Source organism: Saccostrea cucullata, unplaced genomic scaffold (genome assembly GCF_032062105.1).
Source record: "Saccostrea cucullata isolate Sc308-1 unplaced genomic scaffold, CSIRO_AGI_Scuc_v1 ctg265, whole genome shotgun sequence".
Classification (NCBI taxonomy): Eukaryota; Metazoa; Mollusca; class Bivalvia; order Ostreida; family Ostreidae; genus Saccostrea; species Saccostrea cuccullata.
The window spans coordinates 1-22,311 of record NW_026927443.1 but is presented as its reverse complement, the minus strand read 5'-3'; the positions used below and the strand labels follow the sequence as shown (position 1 = coordinate 22,311).

General features: G+C 34.1%; 3 protein-coding genes across 4 annotated transcripts; all 3 read left to right on the top strand.

The window, feature by feature from the left end:
* The first annotated feature begins 4,891 nt into the window (after positions 1–4,891).
* Positions 4,892–13,021, top strand: LOC134274508 (bromodomain-containing protein DDB_G0270170-like). The gene is made up of 8 exons (XM_062756793.1): positions 4,892–4,938; positions 7,642–7,734; positions 9,252–9,437; positions 10,085–10,203; positions 10,330–10,426; positions 11,582–11,734; positions 12,147–12,309; positions 12,343–13,021. Exons 2-8 carry the CDS (start codon positions 7,668–7,670, stop codon positions 13,019–13,021), a joined length of 1,464 nt encoding a protein of 487 aa, XP_062612777.1. The 5' UTR covers positions 4,892–4,938; positions 7,642–7,667.
* A 1,095-nt stretch (positions 13,022–14,116) lies between these two features.
* Positions 14,117–16,338, top strand: LOC134274483 (retinol dehydrogenase 16-like). The gene is made up of 4 exons (XM_062756760.1): positions 14,117–14,648; positions 14,974–15,235; positions 15,809–15,972; positions 16,055–16,338. The coding sequence occupies exons 1-4, from the start codon at positions 14,321–14,323 to the stop codon at positions 16,273–16,275; spliced, it is 975 nt and encodes a 324-aa protein (XP_062612744.1). The 5' UTR covers positions 14,117–14,320; the 3' UTR covers positions 16,276–16,338.
* A 1,620-nt stretch (positions 16,339–17,958) lies between these two features.
* LOC134274482 (retinol dehydrogenase 7-like) lies at positions 17,959–20,759 on the top strand. 2 transcript variants are annotated; one of them, XM_062756758.1, is made up of 4 exons: positions 17,959–18,531; positions 18,925–19,186; positions 20,124–20,294; positions 20,382–20,445. In XM_062756758.1, exons 1-4 carry the CDS (start codon positions 18,204–18,206, stop codon positions 20,419–20,421), a joined length of 801 nt encoding a protein of 266 aa, XP_062612742.1. In that variant the 5' UTR covers positions 17,959–18,203; the 3' UTR covers positions 20,422–20,445. The 2 variants fall into 2 exon arrangements, with proteins under 2 accessions (XP_062612742.1, XP_062612741.1); XM_062756757.1 differs by having other exon boundaries at positions 17,961–18,531; positions 20,124–20,290; positions 20,382–20,759.
* Positions 20,760–22,311: the final 1,552 nt, after the last annotated feature.

Sequence of the window (22,311 nt, the reverse complement as noted above, 5' to 3'; positions counted from 1 at the left end):
TTTCCATTTTTACTTGAAATAACAATCTAAAAATAAATTGAAATACCGTCTAATTGAGTAGATTTGAAATGCACGAGGCATTCCATGTTATTTTCCATTGCCCCGCCCCATGACGTCAAATTTTACTATAAAAAAATAGTCCCATACAAACACGAAACAAATTTATTGATTATTTAGTTATACTGCAGTCAAATATAAACAATTATAAAATAAACAAGAAAAGAATTTTATATTATGATCAAAGCAATCTTGCTAACTTTAATTATATATGTGACCTACATTTAGATCGTCGGAAGCACGAACACGTATATAGGCTCCAGGTCACTTCTCCGTCGCCATACTGAATGCAATGTTGCAGTTGGTGAAACGGGAGTTGGTCAGCATGGTCAAGAAACCGAACTATGTGTGTTAAAATACTAGTAAAAGAGGACTTTGAATTGCATAAGAAGTTGGATGGTAATGACTGAGAGACGATGTCTGTATCGGATGATGGAGTATAGATCTATGTGTGCCGATTTCTCCACGTGGTTCAGATGGGCTGTTTACTATGTTTACGGAAGTGTAGTTCTCGGTCTCGCGAGGCCTCGGTGATAATGGACAGCGTTGCGCTAGTGACTTGCTTTTGATCCGAAGATAATTCATTATTTATTTTGTTTGTAAAAAGATATATCATAATCTAATTACTTGGTAAACAATTAAACAAAGCATCTTTTTCTTCTGCAGTGTATTTATACGCCATTCATATACATGCAAGTTTGACATTTGACCTTTCAGTAGTATTTCAATAGAGAAATTTACATGCCACAGGAATCACGGAGAAATTAACAAGATTCACTTTTGAGTGTTTATCATAGGGAAAACAATTGGAAATGGAAATATATGGTATTCACCATGTTGCGCCGTTCGGTCTTTTGGCCACACAATGCAGATAATACAAAAAGTAGGTAAAATAGCTACTTTAAGTAGGTTTAAATACCTAAGTAGCTATTAATAGCTGCATAGGTAGAAATATTCTTTGGACTGGACCTGAATAATGCAAAATCTTACTCAAAATTTTATTTTCACAGATTGAATATGATTTTTATATATCTGAATCTATGGGCATTCTGAACGCTTTGCAAGCCCATCTCCTTTCAACAGTCAGTATATTTAACTTCACTGTATGAACACGCATATTTAAAATTCTAAATAAATTCTACATACATGAAACATATGGAGATAACAAATAGCATTCAAGATCAAAAGTCCATAAAACAATAAAGAACAGGAGCAGAGCAAACACGGACCTCCTACACATCGTGGGTGGGATCAGGTGCCATGTAAGAGTGAGCATCCCCTGTCGACCGGTCACACGAACCGTATGTTCCTTGTCATGATCGGGAAATAATGGGAAAATCCGCCTTCAATTCAGTGTATAAATAATGGACTATCAATTAGTATATATGTAATATGTACTCTAAACTATTGCTCAAGTGTCTGTTTACTGTAAATGAATGATATGTATATCCTAAGTATATTCAAGGAATGAAGCTTATCTTAACCTATGATATACGATAAAACGTAACTTGGACCAAGTTATGCATATACATGATGATGTATCGTATATGACATAGGATAAAATAAGCTTCATTCCTTATAATTCGATTTCATTGTAGACTAAGAGACAATTTTTCTTCCAAAAATGACTTCAAACTGAACTAATATTTAAAATTAACGTCAAGCGGAGTATATTATACACTTATCCACTGGGTGTGAGTGGGATAGCTCTTTTATCAAACCCGCGACAGAGAACTATTCCCCGAGGGCTTGCCCGAGGGGAATAGTTCCTGTCAAGGGTTTGATAAAAGAGCTATCCCACTCACACCCAGTGGATAAGCGTTTTATTATACTGATGTATAATTTAATTTCTGAGGTTTGAATTTCTTTGGCAGGAACTATTCCCCTCGGGCAAGCCCTCGGGGAATAGTTCTCTGTCGCGGGTTTGATAAAAGAGCTATCCCACTCACACCCAGTGGATAAGTGTATATTGACGTATAGCTCATTGTGACGTATCCAAGTAATGCAATACAATATGAATTAAATCTTTTATCCAATGAAATGACATGTTACAACTAAAATTTAATTATGTCGAAATATACAAATAGATGTTTAGTAAACAGTTTAAACAAAATAATTTTTGTAGAAACAATTCATTTCCATTAGTTAGAGATTTATTCCTCCCCCAGCCTCCACTAAAATCTCTACCCCCCCCCTCCCGAGTGCCACACGCTTAAATTGAAGTCTGTCCCCTTTATTTGAGGTGGAATTCTCTGAATGATACATAAGGCACCAATTTTCACAAAGAAATGGTCTAATTTGCGTTCCCTAATGCTCTTGCCAGGTATTGCAGAGGTGTTCATGTATTTCTAGGACGAATCCCGAGCTGGGAAACGAGTAAAAGCTGGGATATCACTGTGTTCCGCCTTAAGTGAACTTAGGATTATTTTCATCGCAATCACTGTAGGAAAGCTAATCAGGTCAACGAACATTGCAAATTCCGCTTCGAATTCCGCACCCCCGGATGTCACCATTTCGCGCCCCCATATGTGGGGTATGCATGATGTTTTCTCTCTTTTTTTATGAGGAACAAAATTATAGGAGAAATCTCGGAGGTTATAAAATCCCTTCTGTACAATATTCTGGTTAAGAACATAGAAAAGTTTAGTTTGACTTCTTTTGAAAGTTAAAGAAGTCACTCTCACAAATATTTTCAATTACAAAACGTTCTTGTTGAAACACATTTTTAAGAAAATATTTCTTTAATGTAAGTCATTTTCTTTCTTTTGGGGCAAAATCTAAATATACTCCTATTTTGTACTGTTTTATGGACTTGGATATTGAATACTGTTCGTTATCTCCATATGTTTCATTTAAAAAATAGATTCAATTAATTGTTCCTCTCATGTTTTAGTTTCTTGTTTTTTTTTAACTGAATGTTTTGATTTGGGGGGGGGGGGGGTCAAAATGAAGCACAATTTATCTCATCAGTTTCTTTTATTAAATTTAGAACTTTTTATTACTTTCTTTCATCATATAGTTATTTTTTTCTGTAATTAAGGATTTTTTTTTACATTCTATCTTTCTTCTTCCTTTCCCTTATTATTTTTTGGGATCTAGCACTCTTGTTTTCTCTTCTGGCTTTATTTAAATTAGTATAAATTAGTAAGTTAGAGCTCTTTCTTTCTTTCCATAGTTTAGTTTAATAGTTCTTTTTTTAAAATGGTTTAAATTCCATTTTTTTTCTCTTATTATTTTTTATCTTTATGATGCCTTCATTTTTCTCCTCTGTCTTTCTAATGAAAAGCTGTTTATTACTTCTCTGACAAAAATTAAACAGTTTGATTTAGTACATTTAAATGATATCTACCTTTTGCAATTGTATAAAAAAACTTAAAATCTTATTCTTACTTTTTGAATGAGAGAAGGTAGCCTAGGATTTTCGTATTTCACACATGCATTACCTGTGTCAAGACCATTCCAAAGGATGAAGTTCCATAATATGGAAACGCATTAAAAATTTTGTTATTGATCGGTTACTTTATCTCAACGATTTCCAAAAATTTGAACTATACTAGTATTTAATTTATATTATTTTGTTTCATTCACAGTTTTATTACAATCACTATAGGTGGATTTTCTAACTACTAATGAAGTATAATACTAGTATATAGGAATCTATTGTACGGTGTAAATCACGTCTGTATTACGAAACCTCCCTAATGGTAATGAAAGGTTTGAACAAAATAAAAGAATAAGTGAAGGGTGTAAATCGTGGTTTAGTTACATACAAAGCTAGTCTTCCACTTTCTTAACACATTTTAACAGATAAGAATTAAATTACAAGACTGAACCATGTGTTACGAAACAAAATCAGAATTAAGTCTAACGAATGTGTTCTTTGGATAAAATGTTAAAATTAATATTTTGGATAACATTGAAAATTATTTTCACCTCTTTTCAACGCACTGGAGGTAAGCAAACAAAGATTATAAAAAAAGGTTAAATGATTTAAATATTTATTAAAGATTTTACCTTTCTTTACACAGAAGATAACTTTCTATGAAATATGTCATCTAATCATAAAATTTTGTCTTTTTGCAATTTTTGGCATTTTATTGTTTTTTCACAATTATTAAAATTGAAAGATGGCGCCTGTACATTTCCGGATACTTTACGGGGTACTTGGATCAGCAGTAATTTTGGAAATGCAGAATTTACGGACACCATCATGTACTTATCACAGTATGATATTGTAGCGGACGGCTTCTCAGTCACACCTTCAAATTTTACCTGTGATTTTACTTCAGGAAGTTACTACGTTTTAAGGTAAGATCATAGATGGTATAACCGCTTCTTCATGTATGTTATTGATTAAGGCGATAAAATTCTTTGAACAATCAGTAACAAACCTGATAATTTTACTTCTTTTGTCAAAAGTTAAATAGTGATATTAAGTTTATGCACATTTTTTTTTTCTTTTTTAACTCAACCTACCATACCATTTGAAAAGGATTAAAGATCTTAATCCGTTAATTACCACAATATTCCTGTTTAATAAAAAAGATAAGAAAAATTCAAATGTGAAATTCGTAGAGTCAGTATTTGTGAATTTTCCTGACGTACAGGTGTCTATATATACTAAGAATATATTATTTTAATTATGTCGACATAAAGAAAATTACTTTTATCAGAAACTATACAACACTGCACATAACTAGTATCAGATTCACAGTACTAGTTATTGGCTAAAGTAAACTGTGAAATAACCTGAAACTTATTTTAAAAATTCAAGGACTGCCAATACATACAGTAATGCAGGTGGGACTACTTACTACTGGTATCTGTGTTTGGAGCTGACGTCGATAACTACATATTCTTACTACTATTATAATTCAAGAGGTATGTTTTTACTTTAGCTCACCTGAGACGAAGGCTCACATAAGCTTTTCTGATCAAAATTTGTCCGTTGTCTTTCGTCGTTGTCGTTGTTGTAAACTTTCCACATTTTCATCATCTTCTCAAGAACCACTGGGCCGGTTTCAACCAAAATTAAAACGAAGTATCCTTGCGTGAAGGGGATTCAAATTTGTTTGAAGGAAGGGCCACACCCTCTTCCAAGGGGAAATAATAATGAATTAGTGAAAAAGTAATGTAACATTTTTAAAATCTTCTTCTCAAGAACCACTGGGCCAGGAAAGATGAAACTCATGTGGAAGCATCCTCAGGGAAAATCTTTAAAAAGTATTTTTAAAATCTTCTTCTCAAGAACTGCAGGGCCAGTAAAGATGAAACACATGTGGAGGCATCCTCAGGTAGAGCAGATTTAAGTTTTTTTTTCAAATCATGACCCACACAATGGGTGATCAAAGTTTAACAAAGGAATACAAAGGGGAAATCTTTAAAAATATTCTTCTGAAGAACAGCAAATCCATAATTGGCCAAAGTTATATTAAAGCATCCTCAGATAGCATAGATTCAAGTTTATACAAATTATGACCCCCAAGGGTAGGGTGGGGCCACAATTGGGGATCAAAGTTCAACATAGGAATACATCGGAAAGTCTTTGAAAAAAAAATTTTCTCAAGAACAACAAAGTAATGATTGGTCATAGTTAAACTGAAGCATCCTCTTGTAGTGTAGATTCAAGTGTAATTCAAATCACGACTCCTGGGGCAAGGTTGGGTCATAATGGGTGATCAAAGTTTTAAGAAGGATTACATAGAATAATTCTTTAAAATTCCTCTCGACGAGAACAGCAAAACTCTCATTGTTCATATATCTTATTTATATGGAAGCATCCTCGGGTAGTGTAAATTCATGTTTGTTCAAATCATGACCCGCGGGAGTTGAGTGGGGCCACAATCGATGATCATGGTTTATTGTAGGAATACTTAGGAAAAATCATGAAAATTCTTCACTAGAACAACATAGCTATTATTGATCATCAATAAAAAAGCATTGAAAAAGGTCATGTAGATTTAAATTTGTTCAAATCATGACCAACTAGGAGAATAGAGAATCCCTTAAAGTAGATCATAGATACACAAAGGAAAGGTTATATCAATAAAAAATTTTCATCTTATAAATAGCAAAGCCATTATGTGTAATGTTAATTTAAAAGCATCCATAGAAAAGAAAGATTTAAGTTTGGTCAAATACCCCCTCCCCCCTCCTTCCCCTTAACCTACTTTTACAAGTATATTTAAACTTTTCAATACTGTGTGTGATCTGGTCCTTGTTCATCTTGTTTGAATTTTTTGAGGGTCTACATAAATAATTTTTCTGACTTAGATTTAAAGAAAACATGCAAAGATTATAAAAACATATTTCTTTACAGATTTATTCTTATATTATCTTCGGCTAATTGCCTTAAGGGATTTTAATTTGTCCTTTGTCTTTTTTCGTTGTTGTAGTCGTTGTCGTTGTTGTTGTCGACATAAACTTTTCACATTTTCATCTCATTCTCAAGAACCACTGGGCCAATTTCAACCAAACTTAACACAAAGTATTCTTGGTTGAAAAGGGCCACTCTCGCTTTCAAAAAAAAAAAGGCATCTTTTAAAAATCTTCTTCTCAAGAACAACTTGACCAGGAAAGATGAAACTCACGTGGAAGTACCTTCAGGTAGTGTAGATTCAAGTTTGATCAAATCATGACTCTCGGGGGTAGGGCGGGGCCACAATGGCTGCTCAAAGTTTTACATAGGTAAATATAGGGAAAGTCTTGAAAAACTTCTTGGTTTGAACATATTTTATTGGAATTTCTAACTACAAAGGGATTTGGCACAAGTTCTTAAAACTTATGACTCACTTCTCAAGGCCCAGGGCCTCTTCTAAGTCTTCTTCTCAAGAACAGCAAAGCCATGATTGGTAATATTTATATGGAAGTATCCTCAGGTCGTGTAAATTCAAGTTTGTTCAAATCATGACCCCCTGGGAAAGGGGTGGGGCCACAATTGATGAACAAAGTTTGACATAGGAGTATATAGGAAAAGTCTTGAGAACATCAAAGCCATAGTTCGTCATATTTATATTGAAGTATCCTCAGGTGGTATAGATTCAAGATTGTTCAAATTATGACCCCTGGGGTAGGTTGGGGCCACAATGGACAATGAAAGTTAAGCATGGGAGTATATCGGAACAATCTTTAAAAATATTCTTCTTAAGAACGCCAAAGCCATGATTGTTCATATTTATGTGAAAGCATCCAGAGGACGTGTAGATTCTACTTTGTTCAAAATCATGACTCCCTAGGTAGGGTGGAGGCACAATGGATGATCACAGTTTAACATAGGAGTATATAGGAAAAACATCTCTAGAACAGCAAAGCCAAGATTTGTCATATTTATTTGAAAGCTCTGTAGATTCAATTTTGTTCATATTGTACCCACTCCTCCTAACCCTTTCTGCCTTTTAGGGAAAGGTTTGGACCACTCGTGTATTTAAGCTTATCAATACTAAACTGATTTTTGCTTTTTCTCCTAACCACAGTACTCAGGTGAGCGATGTGGCCCCTGGACCTCTTGTTTTTTATAAAGCTATAATGTATCAAGAAATGTCCTTATTTTACATTTCAATTATATTAAGATTCTCCACATTTCAGAAAACAATTTCGGGACAGGACTGTACATGGTGTATACAGATGTCTGTCAAACTGGGCAGCCTATCGAGCTTTTCCATGTCTTTGTCAAGGAAGGTAAAATGTTTAAATAATGAAATGCATTCTTAGTTTGTACAGAAATTAACGGTTGCAGCGGATGCAGAAAAAAACCTACCCCGATTCAGCAAATGTAAACAAAAAAAAAAATGGGATGGATTGCTAAATGAGTTTGCACCATTTCATTATTGTGCATGTTATAAAACAATGATTGTAATTTTTTAAATCCATACGACGATAAAGTCACCAAAGGACCGGTAAGTTTAAAACCGCACATTTCGCAGGGCTTAAGTTTCTCTTGTGCACCCACTATGGGAAGACGTACAAGATTATAAACAACATCTCCATGATGTTTGCGGAGATAACAAACAGTATTCAAACGCAAACGTTAATTAAACATTACAAAATTGGAGCAGAGCAAACACAAACCTCCAAAACATAAGAGATGGGATCAGGTACCTGGAGGAATGAGCATCTCTTGCTGACCGGTCAACCCGCCGTGTGCCCCTTGTCATGGCCGGGAATAACGGAAAAATCACTCGAAAATTAAGAGTGTAAATTATGGTCTAACAATTAGTTTTAAAACATCAGTCAGCATTTGACAGCGATAGATTGTATTTGCTGAAAAAGTCATTGTCAGTGATTGTATCGACCATAGAACTTACGAAAGGACTTCAAACAAGTCGCTGATATTTTTGTTTCGTCATCTTTATTGTCAATAATTTACCTCGTTTTACAAATGTACATACGTAAATCATGCTCTTGCGTATCGAAACAGCTGAGAGATATAAATACTGTATGCAGGTGATGAAGAAATGTCTGCATAAGTAAGTGAATTTGACTATTAAAAAGTTTAAGTCATCACGTTTATCATTAGGCTTTGTTGTCAGATAAATATCCTAATATGAAACATATACTGCCAGTCAAAAGAAACACAACACCCTCATTTTAGGGGGAAATTATATTCAGTTTAAAACTACTAGTATATAACAAAAGAGATAGTTAAGAGTGCAGATGCAAATATACACTACATAACGACTCATCAGGCTCATGTGTCAGCTTATGTGGTATCTATTATTGTATACAGGGAAATTTTCGCTCCCGTTTTATTTTCGCCCCTTTCGCCCTTACAAACAGTTTTGCACCAGTCATGGTTTTGTTAAAAGAAATTTTAGCAGTATTCTTTGAAATCACCCCTGTTTAAAATGGCCCAACTGAGGTAAGGTCGAAAGGAGCGAAAATAAAACGGGGCAAAAATTTCCTTTTATACAGTATCTCAAGCTCACAGGGATCGTATCGACATAGGAATGGAAAAATGGACAGTACGTCCTCGATATATCTAAATGTCGAGTTGAAAAAAATCATCGTATTGACGCATGATAACAGATTATATAGATATATATTAATTCTTAAGTGGAAGTAAATATATTTTGATTATTGTATCAGTACATTTAAATCTCAATGATACGATTATAAAAGAAATAAACGTTCACCATGTATACAGTCATATTTAATAGTACCCTTTTCTACATTTTTCACTACTGTATTTTCTGTAGGTTCTGAATCTGAGGCCATGTCGTACTGCGCTAAGCCATTCTTGGGGGTGTTCACTTACATTCACACTTCCTCCTCAGCTGAGTGTGGCCTGAATTGGGGCGACTCCCTCCTAGACGTCTGTAACAACAACAGAACCAACATGGTCTTTGATTACAGTCTATGCAACACCAGAGTGGCTTTCTCTGGTATCTTTTGTTATGTTCAGGAAGTTTAGATACTTGTAATCACAAATTCAATAGCTAGTTTTATGGACAATTCAGAATCTTTCATTTTCGGCCAGATTGTCAACCAAAAAGTATCCTAAGTATTATTGATGAAGTTTGTTGTTTTTCCGACCTTTCTTAACAATTTTGATTTACTGCTGTGTTCGGCTCTGTTGAAAGATATAATATATTCTAGAAGTGCAATCTTTAAGCTTCACAAATACATGCAGATAAATCAGGAGATGTTTCTATATATTTTTTCGTTATAAAGTTTATAACTATTTTACATCACGTGACTCGATTAAATTACCTTGTACTTTCTCACAGAAACAAGACACAACCTTTTATCATAGATTTTATGAGTCCACAATGTACACATTGCTTGCTACTAGTTTTAACTCGTGTTTTTATTTTGGCTGCAATTCGCTTAAATGAAATGACACTAAGTCAATTTGGTTGACTTATCAAAAATGGTAAACTTCTGTAGAGACTCCTGTTCAAAGATAGTGACCACCAATGTCCCGCGTTCTTTCATTCGAATTGCTGTCATCTTTCTGATAAAGGATTTGAAAACAATTGCACAGTGAAGAAAATAAAGCATGTTATATATCTATTTATTCTTTTTACAGCGGGAGGACATGTGGGTTGTGTCGCTACCCTCAACAATGGCAGCACATATTACCAGAGTGTCATCAACTTTGATACCACTCTTACTGTATCCCCAAGAGCTTACAGATTCACTTGTTTTGTATGTGGTTTTATTTTACTTTAGAGCTTGATTATTTTTCATTTGGAACTTGATATTTTTCAAATGCTTCTGCAATTCTTGTCAATCACCAACTGTCAATTTTAAGAAGATATTTTAACATTTTAGGTGATTGAATTTGATGGGGAAAATGTCACAGCATCAGAAAAGGGAGAGAACTGTGATTCTGGTCAAACAGCTACCAAATTGCAAAAAAGGGCAGCCCGTATTATACTAGATGTGGCTTATGATGCCCCTTCACTACCATTATTCGAAAAACTTGGATGGCTGACTATTTACGAGTTGATTGATTTTCATAAATATATATTACTGTACAAAACACTTCATGGTATGGCACCTACTTATTTAAGAGACTCTTTTGAATTTATTTCTTCTAGTAGTTATGCTCTACGATCTGAAACAAACTATGACCTTCATCTACCGAAATATCGAACAAATCAATTTAAAAATTCTTTTCATTATTCCGGTGTTCATTTATGGAACAAACTACCTTTGTACATACGTTTTTCACAGAATTTACACACATTTCGTAAAAATGTAGAAAAATTCATAATAACATGCCGCAACTAAAATCTCCTGAAATCTATATGTACTTGTATTTTTACGTCTTGTCGTATTATTTATTATTGTACAATGATTTCATTATTGTATTATTGTGAACATGCTTAGAGGGCCCCGAGGAAGACTAGTGCCTTGCACTAATCGGGTCACCCTCTTAAAATAAAGTATTATTATTATTATTATTATTATTATATATTATCAAACCGAGTGCCCCGGGAAGTCTGCTTTATTTTGTAGCCAATAGTAAGGATGTCGTTCATTTTGTTTTACACGTTACAGAATATTTTCTCATGACCATAGGTTTAAATCCGTTCCGAGATACAATTACTGAATGTGACAAAATTCTTTTGATCTATTTAAAAATATTTTTAAACATGATCTGATTTGAAATGAACAAAGGGAATGGCCGTGTCTTTTAATGAAAGAAGACACCCTATGCAAGTTTTTTTTTGAAAGAAAACATTCAAGTAATATGTAATGCTTAGTTTTTATCTCCAAAAAGTACAATATTTCAAATTATTCTAACTAATGGTTAATTAAATGATTTCTGTGTTGTTTTTCGAGAGCGAGTATTACTTTGACTGAACCATTTATGTATATGGGATATTCATTTTTATTCTAAACTATCATTTTGCTGAAGTTTCTAATGAAAAATACATTTTATGTTTACAGCGACCTGTTGTAAGTAAAAACTATATTTCTTATTAAGTATAAGGATATAAAAACCTTAATACTTTACTAATTACAGATTATCATTTATGCATGCATGTACTGTAATCTTTGCTTTTTAAAACCATAGACATAGAGACACCGAGTTCGCCAGAAGATTCGGACAACACAGCCGCCATTGTGGCGGGCGTGGTGGTGACGGTATTAGTTATAGCAATCATTATAGGGGCAGTACTGGGGTATAGATATTTCAAAAAGAAGCAAGAGGAAAAACTTTTCACCAGTAAGAATCAAATCTATAAATAGTGATTTATTCCTTTATTTGAATATAGTTAAATTTTTTTTATTTTTGGGACATCAATGGTGTCCTGTCTCTTCTTAAGTTAATTGCTGAAATCATCAAACAATAGGAGAACATAAGCAGAGCAGAATTTACTTTAATAATATTCAGGTCAATGCCTAGGTTCACCTATTGGATGGTCTGTATTTATAAAATGCTGTTTTACAGTAGGTTTATTTAGTGCTTTATAAATTTTGATATAATATATCTTAATGTCGAAGTATATTAAATATTTTCTTGAAAATTTTATTTTATGATATTCATCAACAATATTTATAATTTAAATTACGTCAGAAATATGCAGAGGTAAAGAGCACTAAATCAGAGAACATTATTTTATTATGTGTCATTTTAGAGAGAAAAATCAATCCTTTGATTACTGTTGGAACGGTTGGCAGTCTGAAGAAAATGCCGGAACCTTTGGTCAATACGAACCACAACAGCAGCAAAACCAAAGATAAGAATCTCAGCAATAAAAATAACGGGTCCACTGATAATAGTCTTAATAACAACAACAGGTCCACTGATAGTGGTCATAATAACACCAACAGTAGCACATCTAGTGATGATATATCCAGTAACACAGACAACAAGAAAATGGATGACAACAAGGCGGTTCCACAACCGGAAATACTGGTGACAATTGACAGCGAATTGCAAGATGTAGATGCTGATAAGGAAAGCAAGGAACAAAAAGTGCCAGAAATAGATGAAACAAATGGAGATAAAGTAAAGAAAGATAAAGCAGATAAAGTAGATAAAACAGAACACAAGGAAGAGAAGAACATACCGAATGGAACAGTCACCGTGTTTGACCTTACCGAAAACGAGGCGAATGTTTTGAAGACGAATCAACCTAATGGAGTGATAAGTAAAGAGGATATGAAAAATAAGCCTGATAAAGAAATGGGTGAAAATTCCGAAAGTGTTAAGCCTGAGAAGAGGGTTACTTTTCCAGATCAACCACCAGAAGGACTAGGGAAACGAGAAAAAACAATTCTTCCTTCGGACGAGGCCAAAAGGGCTCCGAATGAGGAGGTGTCCAATTTTGGGAAGGACAAAACCGGTATGAACTCGAGAATGCCCAGCAGAGGAGGAGTAAAACCCACAGAGAGTAGTGGGTCTCTAGATGTTCTGTTTGGCAAGAATGGTGTCCTGAAACCAGAGCCCCAGGACCCGCACAGCACACTGGGTCCACGTGACACCACTCTAACTGATATAATCATATAACATGCTAGCTATAGAAAATATATATTTTTTTAAAATGTTACTGCATGAAATGAACACTCATTCTATTGACAGTTTGAACCTAACCTTTTTTATGCATGTTTATATATCCTTCAGAAATCATTCTGATAACAAATCAATGTTTGATCGTATATGAAATTTACATTTGAGAAGATTAAAGAAAGACAAAATTTGTTTTGTTTGTTTTTTGTATTCAAATAATTGTAGCGCCGAATCCGAAGAAGTTTGCTATACTGAAAATGTCAATAGAAAGAGTAAGTAATTTTTGTGTTTCTCTGAAAAATATAAGTATTGCCTTGGTGCATTGGTTTTGATGAGTCAGTTAAATTTATGTTCACATTTTTCTTGTTGCAGGAGAACCTATATGTAGAGGAGGTCAGGTGGTAAAAGGAAATGAATCAGACGAACTAAATGAAATATCTTTACAATGTTTAAAGAAAGATAAAAATAGCTTGGTAGTCCTCAAATCAAGAACTCAAACACACGAACCGAACTCTTCAAAATCATTAGTCGAAGACGGGTGTCCTGGAGAAACCTTGACCAATCTTGGTGCATTAATGTCCATCGCGTCCTCCAATCCCCACGATCATGTGTTGAAAGAGCATAGATGAGAACATTTATCTAGTTACCTTGACAACGCCGTCCACCTTACTGACCATCCATTAGTCGACCACAGAGAGTAGAAGACTGTTTATCAATGTATAACCATTAAATTTATTAAAACCTCGATATTTTCTGTCTTTTGTGCTTTAGCTTTTCTAGGCAGTACATGATCTTTGAATACTCTTTTGATGAATGAATATTAAAAATGTCTTTGATCAGAAGTCCCAACAATTTTTATAAATGCTTAGTTTTGTAACTTTTTAAACAAAAGATTGATATCCTTCAGAATAATATTGCTTGAGCAAAAAGGTAAAAGGGGTGAATACTTACCTTTATTCCGGATTGAAATAATTTACTAATAAAATGAAATGTACATGGATGTACTTTTTTAATACTTGTGGATGTTTAAATAGATGTATTATATTTAAACACAGTCTTTTATAAAAGTTGTCGGTAAGAATATTTATTTCTAAATCATTCCACTGGTAAAATATACCCCCGACCCATACGAAAGAATTAATTGTACTTATATGGGGAGGGGGAGAATAATAAAATATTCAAAGGACCGATTGAAGTCCCTATATCCCTTGACTCGATTGAAGCGATACGCTCGATATGGCTCTGTTATCTGGTTTCATGTGAAGAAATGCTTATCAATGACGTTCATTTAATGTCAACATGTGTTGCCTGATATTGGCACTTTTCGTCGTTCTTTATGTTGTATATAAAGTTTATGAATTCCACAAAGGGAAAACTTCAGTTGAGAACAAAAATAATCGCTACGTCCTCATAACGGGGTGTGATTCTGGTTTCGGAAATGCGTTAGCCCGTTTACTGGATAAACAGGGTGTTCCAGTGTTTGCAGCATGTTTAACCGAGAAGGGTGGAACAGAACTGAAGAAACATACGTCATCACGACTCCGTGTTCTGCAACTTGACGTCACGGATCAGAAGAGCATCCGTAATGCTGTGGAATTTGTTAAACGTCATTTGCCAAAATCTTCAGGTAAATAATCCCTTCATTTTCGTACGATGTTAAGCTTAAGATAAGTTCTATTTCCGATAATGCGAAAATTCTCCACAAAGTATTCCACCTTAGTACACGTACATCATTATTATTTTCGATTTATTTTACCACAAAAAGTTAACCTCAGATTTTTTCGAGTCTTTTAAAAGATATATAAGTGCTATAATGTTTTCTAAAGGTTATACATGTAATTTTTTAAATAACTCACCCCATTTTTAAATCTATAACAATTTACATACATGTTCTTCGATTATTCTTTCATTCTTGTATTTGTTCAATTCCTGTCTCACTTCAATATTTCTAGGTTTGTGGGGAATCGTCAACAATGCAGGTTTACAGGTTTTACATGCTCCTTTGGAGTTTCAGTCTCATGAGGCGATAGAAAAATGTTTGAAGGTCAACCTACTTGGTTCGATTGACGTTACAAGGTCATTTTTACCTCTCCTTAGAAAAGCCAAAGGTAGACTTGTGTACATATCTAGTGACAGTGCTTTTATAGAGTGGCCGTGTCGGGCACCTTACGTCATCAGTAAATTTGGAATCGAAGCTCTTGCAGAATGCCTAAGGTGAGAGGGGCAAAGTTCCATTTACTATGCTTTGGCATGCCTTTTATTCAATTTTAAATCAAAGAAAGTAAAATCAAACATCTAGATTCCATTCCAACAAATCTTAAAAAAAAAAACAAAGAAGAAACATTATGATGCTGGCAGCATCGCAGTATTGACTTTCAGATTCTTACTTATCCAATGTCTGCATAATTTCGATTTTACATTTAATGACTTAAGCAGTTAAATGTTAAATCAAAATTACTTATAAATTACAATGACTTATGCAGTTGTACTTGTAAAATGAAAATGACGATCATATTTCTTAGAACAAGGCAATATATTATATAATGTATTTTTAACTATAAAGTGGATTTAACAGTTTATGATGATGTTGATCTGTAAATGCTGCTTGTATGTTTGCTTGTGAACAGAAGTGTGAGAATTTTATTAAAAATTTACAAACAAATGATGCATATAGCATCCTTAAAGAAAACAAGTTTTATAGGCGTATTGAAAGATATGAAAATACTACCCTTGTTTGTTATTACAAATAAGAAACGTTTTCCTATAAATCACCACTTTACACTGTAGAAGAGAATTGTATCAAGTTGGTGTGACGTCACACACAATCCAGCCAGGACCATTTAAAACCCGGATCGTAGACCCTAACGAGATGAAATCTGCTCTACAGAAGGCGTTTGACGAAGTGGACGAAGAAGTCAAGCAATTTTATGGACAGCAATGGTTACAGAAAAGTAAGACCAAAATAATGAATTTACCTTTACCTGAGTTGGGAGTTAAAGACGACAAATGAAATACTTATATTTTTTTTTACAGTAAAGGAATCTTTTGAAGGAATACCAAAGATTCAATACGAGGATTTGTCCCCGGTGACAAATGCCATCTGTCACGCCCTGTTTTCTGTGATGCCGAAGAGACGATACCGATGTGGTAAAATCTGTGAATATTACTTCTATCCCATTTCTTTGCTTCCTGAATGGTTTAATACCTGGTACTGGGCAATGAATCCACAGCCGGAAGCAGTTACACATAATTGAAGTTCCTATTTTAAAATGTGTGTCATATGGATACATTTAATTAAGTATTAAAGTATGATGTACATAAGTTACAAAGAATTTATAAAAATAATAAAATATCTATGAAAACCAACATTCATGGTTATTCCTGCGATGAGTCAATTTTGTCGAAACGTTTTTGCTTATTGTCGTTGTTTCAACAATTTTTAGAAGTTCATACATCGAGATCCAATTTGAACATTACATCAGAGAATTCTTTTGATGACTGTTTCTTGTTAAAGTACAGGTATAAACCAATGGTCATTGATAAGTAGAACTGTGTAAGATATAAGTCATGGGGTATTATTTTATACAATCAAGAAACACTTCAGAGAGTAAAGACCTGGAAATCCACTAACAATTATCTTCATCACACATAACAAGTACTAGTAAACTGGCATGAGACTTTTCCAGCCAAGGTACGAATTACATGTAAAATCCATCCGGGGTCTCGGCTCCTTTTCTTTTAATTATTGAGAATGTACATAGATATTAACCTAAAGAAATTTATTTTGGTTAAAGCTTTTTCTGATGTGTTTAAATAAATTTCTAATGAATTTCTAAAAATTCAAAGTTGAGCAAGCTTCGATCATCAACTTGCCTTTTTCTGTGTATCTCTTTTTCTTAAGCAAGGGTATACTTTAAACTGACCATCTTGAACACGAACGGATTTGATAAAACAAATCAATGTTTAAAAGTGTAATGAGCCATAATGTTTAATGATGTATCTCTACATTTCACATACGAGTACATTTGGTCTGAATTCCTATCCGGAAGTTATATGTTGATTAATGTTGATTAAAGTTCTGAAGTCAGTTACACTATATAAAATAAAAAGTTACATGGAAGTACAATCTCTAATCTGTTATTCTCCCTGAGCGTTTGATGAAATATATGGAGATCCTTCTTCTATTCCGAATTTACTTCCTTTAAATTTTTTTTTCTGTTTAATAAACATTCCACTGGTTTCCAGTAGATATCCTCATCTCAACCACACCAGAAACAAACCGAGGAAGGTTCAATTTTCTCTCCCATGATGTTTCTGTGTTGTCCACTCCGAATCGGTCTCTTCTATCATGTATATCACTTCTTTAAATTTTTTTTAAAATTTCTTCTTTGCTGGTTCTGAAGTATATCGTTTCAAGAAGTGTGTCTATATCTTCATGCTTCTCCCCATTTAGTGCTATTCATTTTGCCTTCTTAATTTTCTCCCTATTTGTTTCTTTTCTTGAACTTCTTAATCGTCATTTGACACTCTACTGTCTTCCTTCTGCCATGTCCTTGGTGCTGTCCGCAGTCCTCCTTAACTAGCTATTGTCGTTCCTACTTTCCCATAACACCACTTCAATGGTACTTTATTCTCGCCTAGAGAAAACTTTTCTGCAAATACTTTGCATAGTTATAGTTGTGCCTGGTATGTAGTAACTTAGTAACTTTCTGATTCTTTTTCGTGAAAGGTAAATAAATCGTATTTAAAAAATAATATTGAATTTAAAGCAAGCAAATACACATGTACAATACAATAGGAATGTTACAGTACATTCGGAATGGTTATTGTCCGTTTCATTTTAAGTCGACAGTTACACTGCACATTTTATTTCCTGTTAGAACTGCAATGTTTATCAACCTTTAGGCGAAGTTCACCTGTAGTTTCTTTTTAATGATACGACAGGTTAACAACTGAACATTGATTGTATATTATCACTTGCAAAATGATTTTACTCTTATGAGTGACACGGGGCCAACTCATCAGAAATATCTGCAACATACTAGTGTCGCCTCTATTTAAGGAACAAATGACACCTGTTTGTCGTGGTTGGGTCAGAAGCGCAATACCTTCCGAAGATATGGCCTAGTTATCAACCTGACCATTATCTGAGTTTTCTATCTTAACTGATACAAATACGAACATGTGCTGCCTATTATTTCTATTCATAATCTTTTTGTATATTTTATACAAAATTTATGAGTATCACAAAGGAAAAACATCTATTGATGGCATTAATAATCGCTACGTCCTCATAACGGGATGTGATTCTGGCTTTGGAAATGCTTTAGCCCGTTTACTGGATAAGCAGGGTGTACCAGTGTTTGCAGCATGTCTAACCGAGAAGGGTGGAACAGAACTGAAGAAACATACGTCATCAAGACTACGTGTTTTACAACTTGACGTCACGGATCAGATCAGCATCCGTAATGCTGTGGAATTTGTCAAACGTCATTTGCCAGAATCTTCAGGTGAGAATTTAGTAAATCAAATAAGTTAGTGATCAATCTCAGAAAAACTTTAAACAATACAAATCGAAGAACAGAGCATAACACAGAGCTCTGGAATTTCCTGACTTGGGATCATGTGCCTAGGTAAGCATCCCCTATTGGACTTTAATACTCGCCCCGAACCCTTTATATTGATCAAGTAAACAGAACATTCAGTATTAAAATTTAGTGCAAAAACAATAGTCTAACAACTGCTATTAAAACAGTCAGGTAAAGTACTACCCAGTGATAGGTCATATTTGCTAATATCAGTAATAAAGTCATTTTGTAGGATTGAATATAGCAATTTCTGATGATCATTTGATTTTCTTGTGTTTGATTGCCGGAATATATATTTTATTCTTGCATCTTTAGGTTTATGGGGGCTAGTCAATAATGCTGGTCTACAGGTTTTGCACGCACCTTTGGAGTTTCATTCACCTGAAGCTGTAGAAAAATGTTTATCGGTAAACCTGTTTGGATCCATAAACATGACAAGATCATTTTTGCCTCTCGTGAGAAAAGAGAAAGGTAGACTTGTATATGTCACTAGCGAGTGTGTTTTCCGGGAACAGGCCTGTCGGGTTCCTTACGTCATCAGTAAAGTTGGAGTTGAAAGTATGGCAGAATGCCTAAGGTAAGGATCTACTGATTTACATGGTACTAATTCTTACTTTTCGCTGCTTGGCTCAGTGTTTAGAGCGTCTGCTGTATAGAGTAGCGAAGTAAGGAGTTGATCTTTGCGTCGCCGATTTGAATCCCATTATGGGATGTGGAGACCGGTCTTTCGGATGAGACCTGTTATAAGCCGAAGTCCCGTGTCGCATTAGGTGCTGGCACAGAAAAATATTAATCACTGCTCAATGGTCCAAAGTGTCGAGTATACGACAACATTTGTAGCCCTCTACGGGGAAGTGGTGACGTCTCCATATGAGTGAAAAATTCTCGAAAGGGACGTTAAACAACAAACAAATACTAACAATTTTGCATAAACTTGATAATCTTAAACAGGGAAAAAATGAAATTATAAGAGAGGAGAAGTTTGAAGTATTAGAGTCTAAAACAAAAAAGAAAAAAAAGTCTAGCCACACAGTATTGCAAATAAATGATAAATCTTCACATCTAACTTGATATTTCCTATTTAGTGTGTATCATTTAGTCTATTTATTCTGAAATAAGCATGGAGTAAGTTCTATGGTTCTATGAAACAATGACTTTGTCAGCAAATACATTATATCATTAAGTCGAAAGTTAAGGGTTTTCATACTATTTTAGGCAATTAAAACACTGAATTGTAGATGGATTTTCCCTTTATTTTCCGACCTTGGCAAGCAGCACACGGTGGGTGTGACCTCCATGGCACCTAATCCCACTTCTCATGTTTTGGAGGTCCGTGTTTGCTCTGCTCCTAATTTGAATTGTTTAAATGGACTTTTAAACTTGAATTCCTTTGTCCCACTGTATACTATAATTCATTAAGAACATTCTCAAAGATGAAATAATACTTTGAAAGAATTTTACTTTATTTTCATTAAAAATAATTTTTACAGATGTTTTAAACCTGTACTTTTCAGAAGGGAACTGTATGACGTTGGTGTGACGATTCATACTATCCAGCCAGGGGCATTCAAAACAAGCATAATCGTAGATATAAACGAGATGAAAGCTACACTACAGAGAGCATACGAAGCTGCTGACGAAGAAGTTCAGGAGTTCTATGGAAAGCAATGGTTAAATAAAAGTAAGTTCAAAGAAAGTAAGACTATGGTGAAGACTATTTTTTATGAATAAAATTTACTAAAATGAGTCTTAGTATTACTCTTGTTTTGTAGCAAAGGAATCGATGGATGGTATTCCAAATGTTCAGTGTAAGGATCTGTCCCTGGTGACCACCGCCATTTACCACGCGCTGTTTTCTGTGATGCCAAAGAAACGTTATAGATGTGGACCTGACTGTATCTATCATTTTTACCCCGTCTCTCTGTTACCTCAATGGTTCAACACGTGGTACTGGTCAATGACGCCACCGCCGGACGCCATCACTAAAGGACTGAAAAATTAATATATTTATTCCTGACATTATTCTTGTCTTTTATTTTTTTGGTTGAAAAAAAAGTGATTAAATCAGACGCTCATTAAGCCAAATTATTTAAGTAGTCGTCTTCAACAACATTTTCCAATATAATGTAAAGTTATTTACTTGTTACATAGAGCTGATAATAAAAACATAACATAACATACCCATGTCCTTTGTTTTTTTTTTCAGATTAGATAATTGTTGTATTATTAAGGTCTTCCGTTTCCAACGGAAGACATTATTGTTTTCGTTCGGTTTCTTTTTCCCTATTATTTTTTTCTTACCGATTTGTGTGCACGCGAGTTCTCGGAAACGGCTCAGTCGATTTTCACGAAACTTTCAGATCTGATAGATATTGATCTGAACTTATTGATAATTTTTTTTATATTGAAGACGTCACTTCTGGTCGTGAGATATGGACGATTTTCTGATTTTTAGAGGGTCGTTTTGTCCCGGTAACTCCTCCTAAACGACTTAAGATATTGAGTTGAGATTTTCAGTGAGAGTAAAGGATGGTTTGCTGAGTTGCATATGGGTGTTCAAAGTTTTCTAGCTCGATAGGGCTCAAAAAATGTTTCAGAAACATCTCACAAAATTTGACTTTTCACGTTTCATATCGTCTTACCTGTTCATAATTTGTTAAAACATATTGAAGAGAAATTGTGCAGAATGTTAAAACCTTTTAAATAATACCAAGGAAAAGGGGCTGACCTCTCAAATTAGGGTCTCAGAAGGGCCAAAAGTCCTTTATCGATATCTCTTCATTGTAATAAATAACTGAAGAAAAAATATTCATCTTAACAATTTGCAACACCATATTGTTAAATTATGATCATACATTTTTATGTTACGTAATTAGGAGCCACCAGGGGCCAAAATGCAAAATCTTTTGATTCTTTATACCTCCAAAGGGAGAAATTTTTTGATAAGTAGTATTGAATAAAAGATGTTCAGAATCGTATTCTAAACAATATACAACAATTCAAATTTCTCAAAACGGCCCCATTAAGGACTTGAAGGGCTGGCCCCTATATATTTCTATTCTACACAACGAAAAGAAATTTCTTAATTGTTGTTGAACAAAAATAAAATCTTTCAAATATGGAAATTTATTAGTTGATATGAAGGTAAATGGTGTGACCCCTTAAATTAAGGGCCCAGAAGAGCCAAGAAACTTTCATTTATAGCTTTTTTAAATGTTATATTAATCAAAAAATTAAATCACATGAGAGAAGTCTTAATATGTAATGTTTTAACAAAAATCATTGTCAAAATCATATCTCATCTTATCGAAAAATCGGACGGAAGACCAAGTTTTTTTCTATCATTGGCATGAATTTTAGTTTTCACACTCCTATAGCATATAAACATTATTTAAAGTATTCACATAATTATTTACGCTTTCACATTAACCAAAATGATACAAAAAATATACCTGAAATTTGAATTTATGGAAGAGAGAGAGAGAGAGAGAGATTATTTTGAGGATAGTGCGCGATGAAAGTTTTTTTTTTACCGGCCGCCAGGAGGCGGTCGGTTATATGATATGAAAGTTTTAAGTCGCTGTGCGTTTCTGCGGAGTTAACAATTTTAAAAAAAAGTATTCAACATTCATATCGCCGGCGAATCAATAGTAATCAAAGATTGTCTAAATGTTTAGGAAAAAGCACGATAACCGTAAAATC

Coding starts and splice junctions, on each gene's coding strand:
- LOC134274508 (XM_062756793.1), top strand. CDS start 7,668: ATGGTGTATACAGATGTCTGTCAAACTGGGCAGCCTATCGAGCTTTTC. Junction 9,438..10,084: donor CACCAGAGTGGCTTTCTCTG/GTATCTTTTGTT, acceptor TTCTTTTTACAG/CGGGAGGACATGTGGGTTGT. Junction 12,310..12,342: donor AGTCTTAATAACAACAACAG/GTCCACTGATAG, acceptor TAACACCAACAG/TAGCACATCTAGTGATGATA.
- LOC134274483 (XM_062756760.1), top strand. CDS start 14,321: ATGTGTTGCCTGATATTGGCACTTTTCGTCGTTCTTTATGTTGTATAT. Junction 14,649..14,973: donor TCATTTGCCAAAATCTTCAG/GTAAATAATCCC, acceptor CAATATTTCTAG/GTTTGTGGGGAATCGTCAAC. Junction 15,973..16,054: donor ACAGCAATGGTTACAGAAAA/GTAAGACCAAAA, acceptor TTTTTTTTACAG/TAAAGGAATCTTTTGAAGGA.
- LOC134274482 (XM_062756757.1), top strand. CDS start 18,204: ATGTGCTGCCTATTATTTCTATTCATAATCTTTTTGTATATTTTATAC. Junction 18,532..18,924: donor TCATTTGCCAGAATCTTCAG/GTGAGAATTTAG, acceptor TTGCATCTTTAG/GTTTATGGGGGCTAGTCAAT. Junction 19,187..20,123: donor AGTATGGCAGAATGCCTAAG/GTAAGGATCTAC, acceptor TGTACTTTTCAG/AAGGGAACTGTATGACGTTG.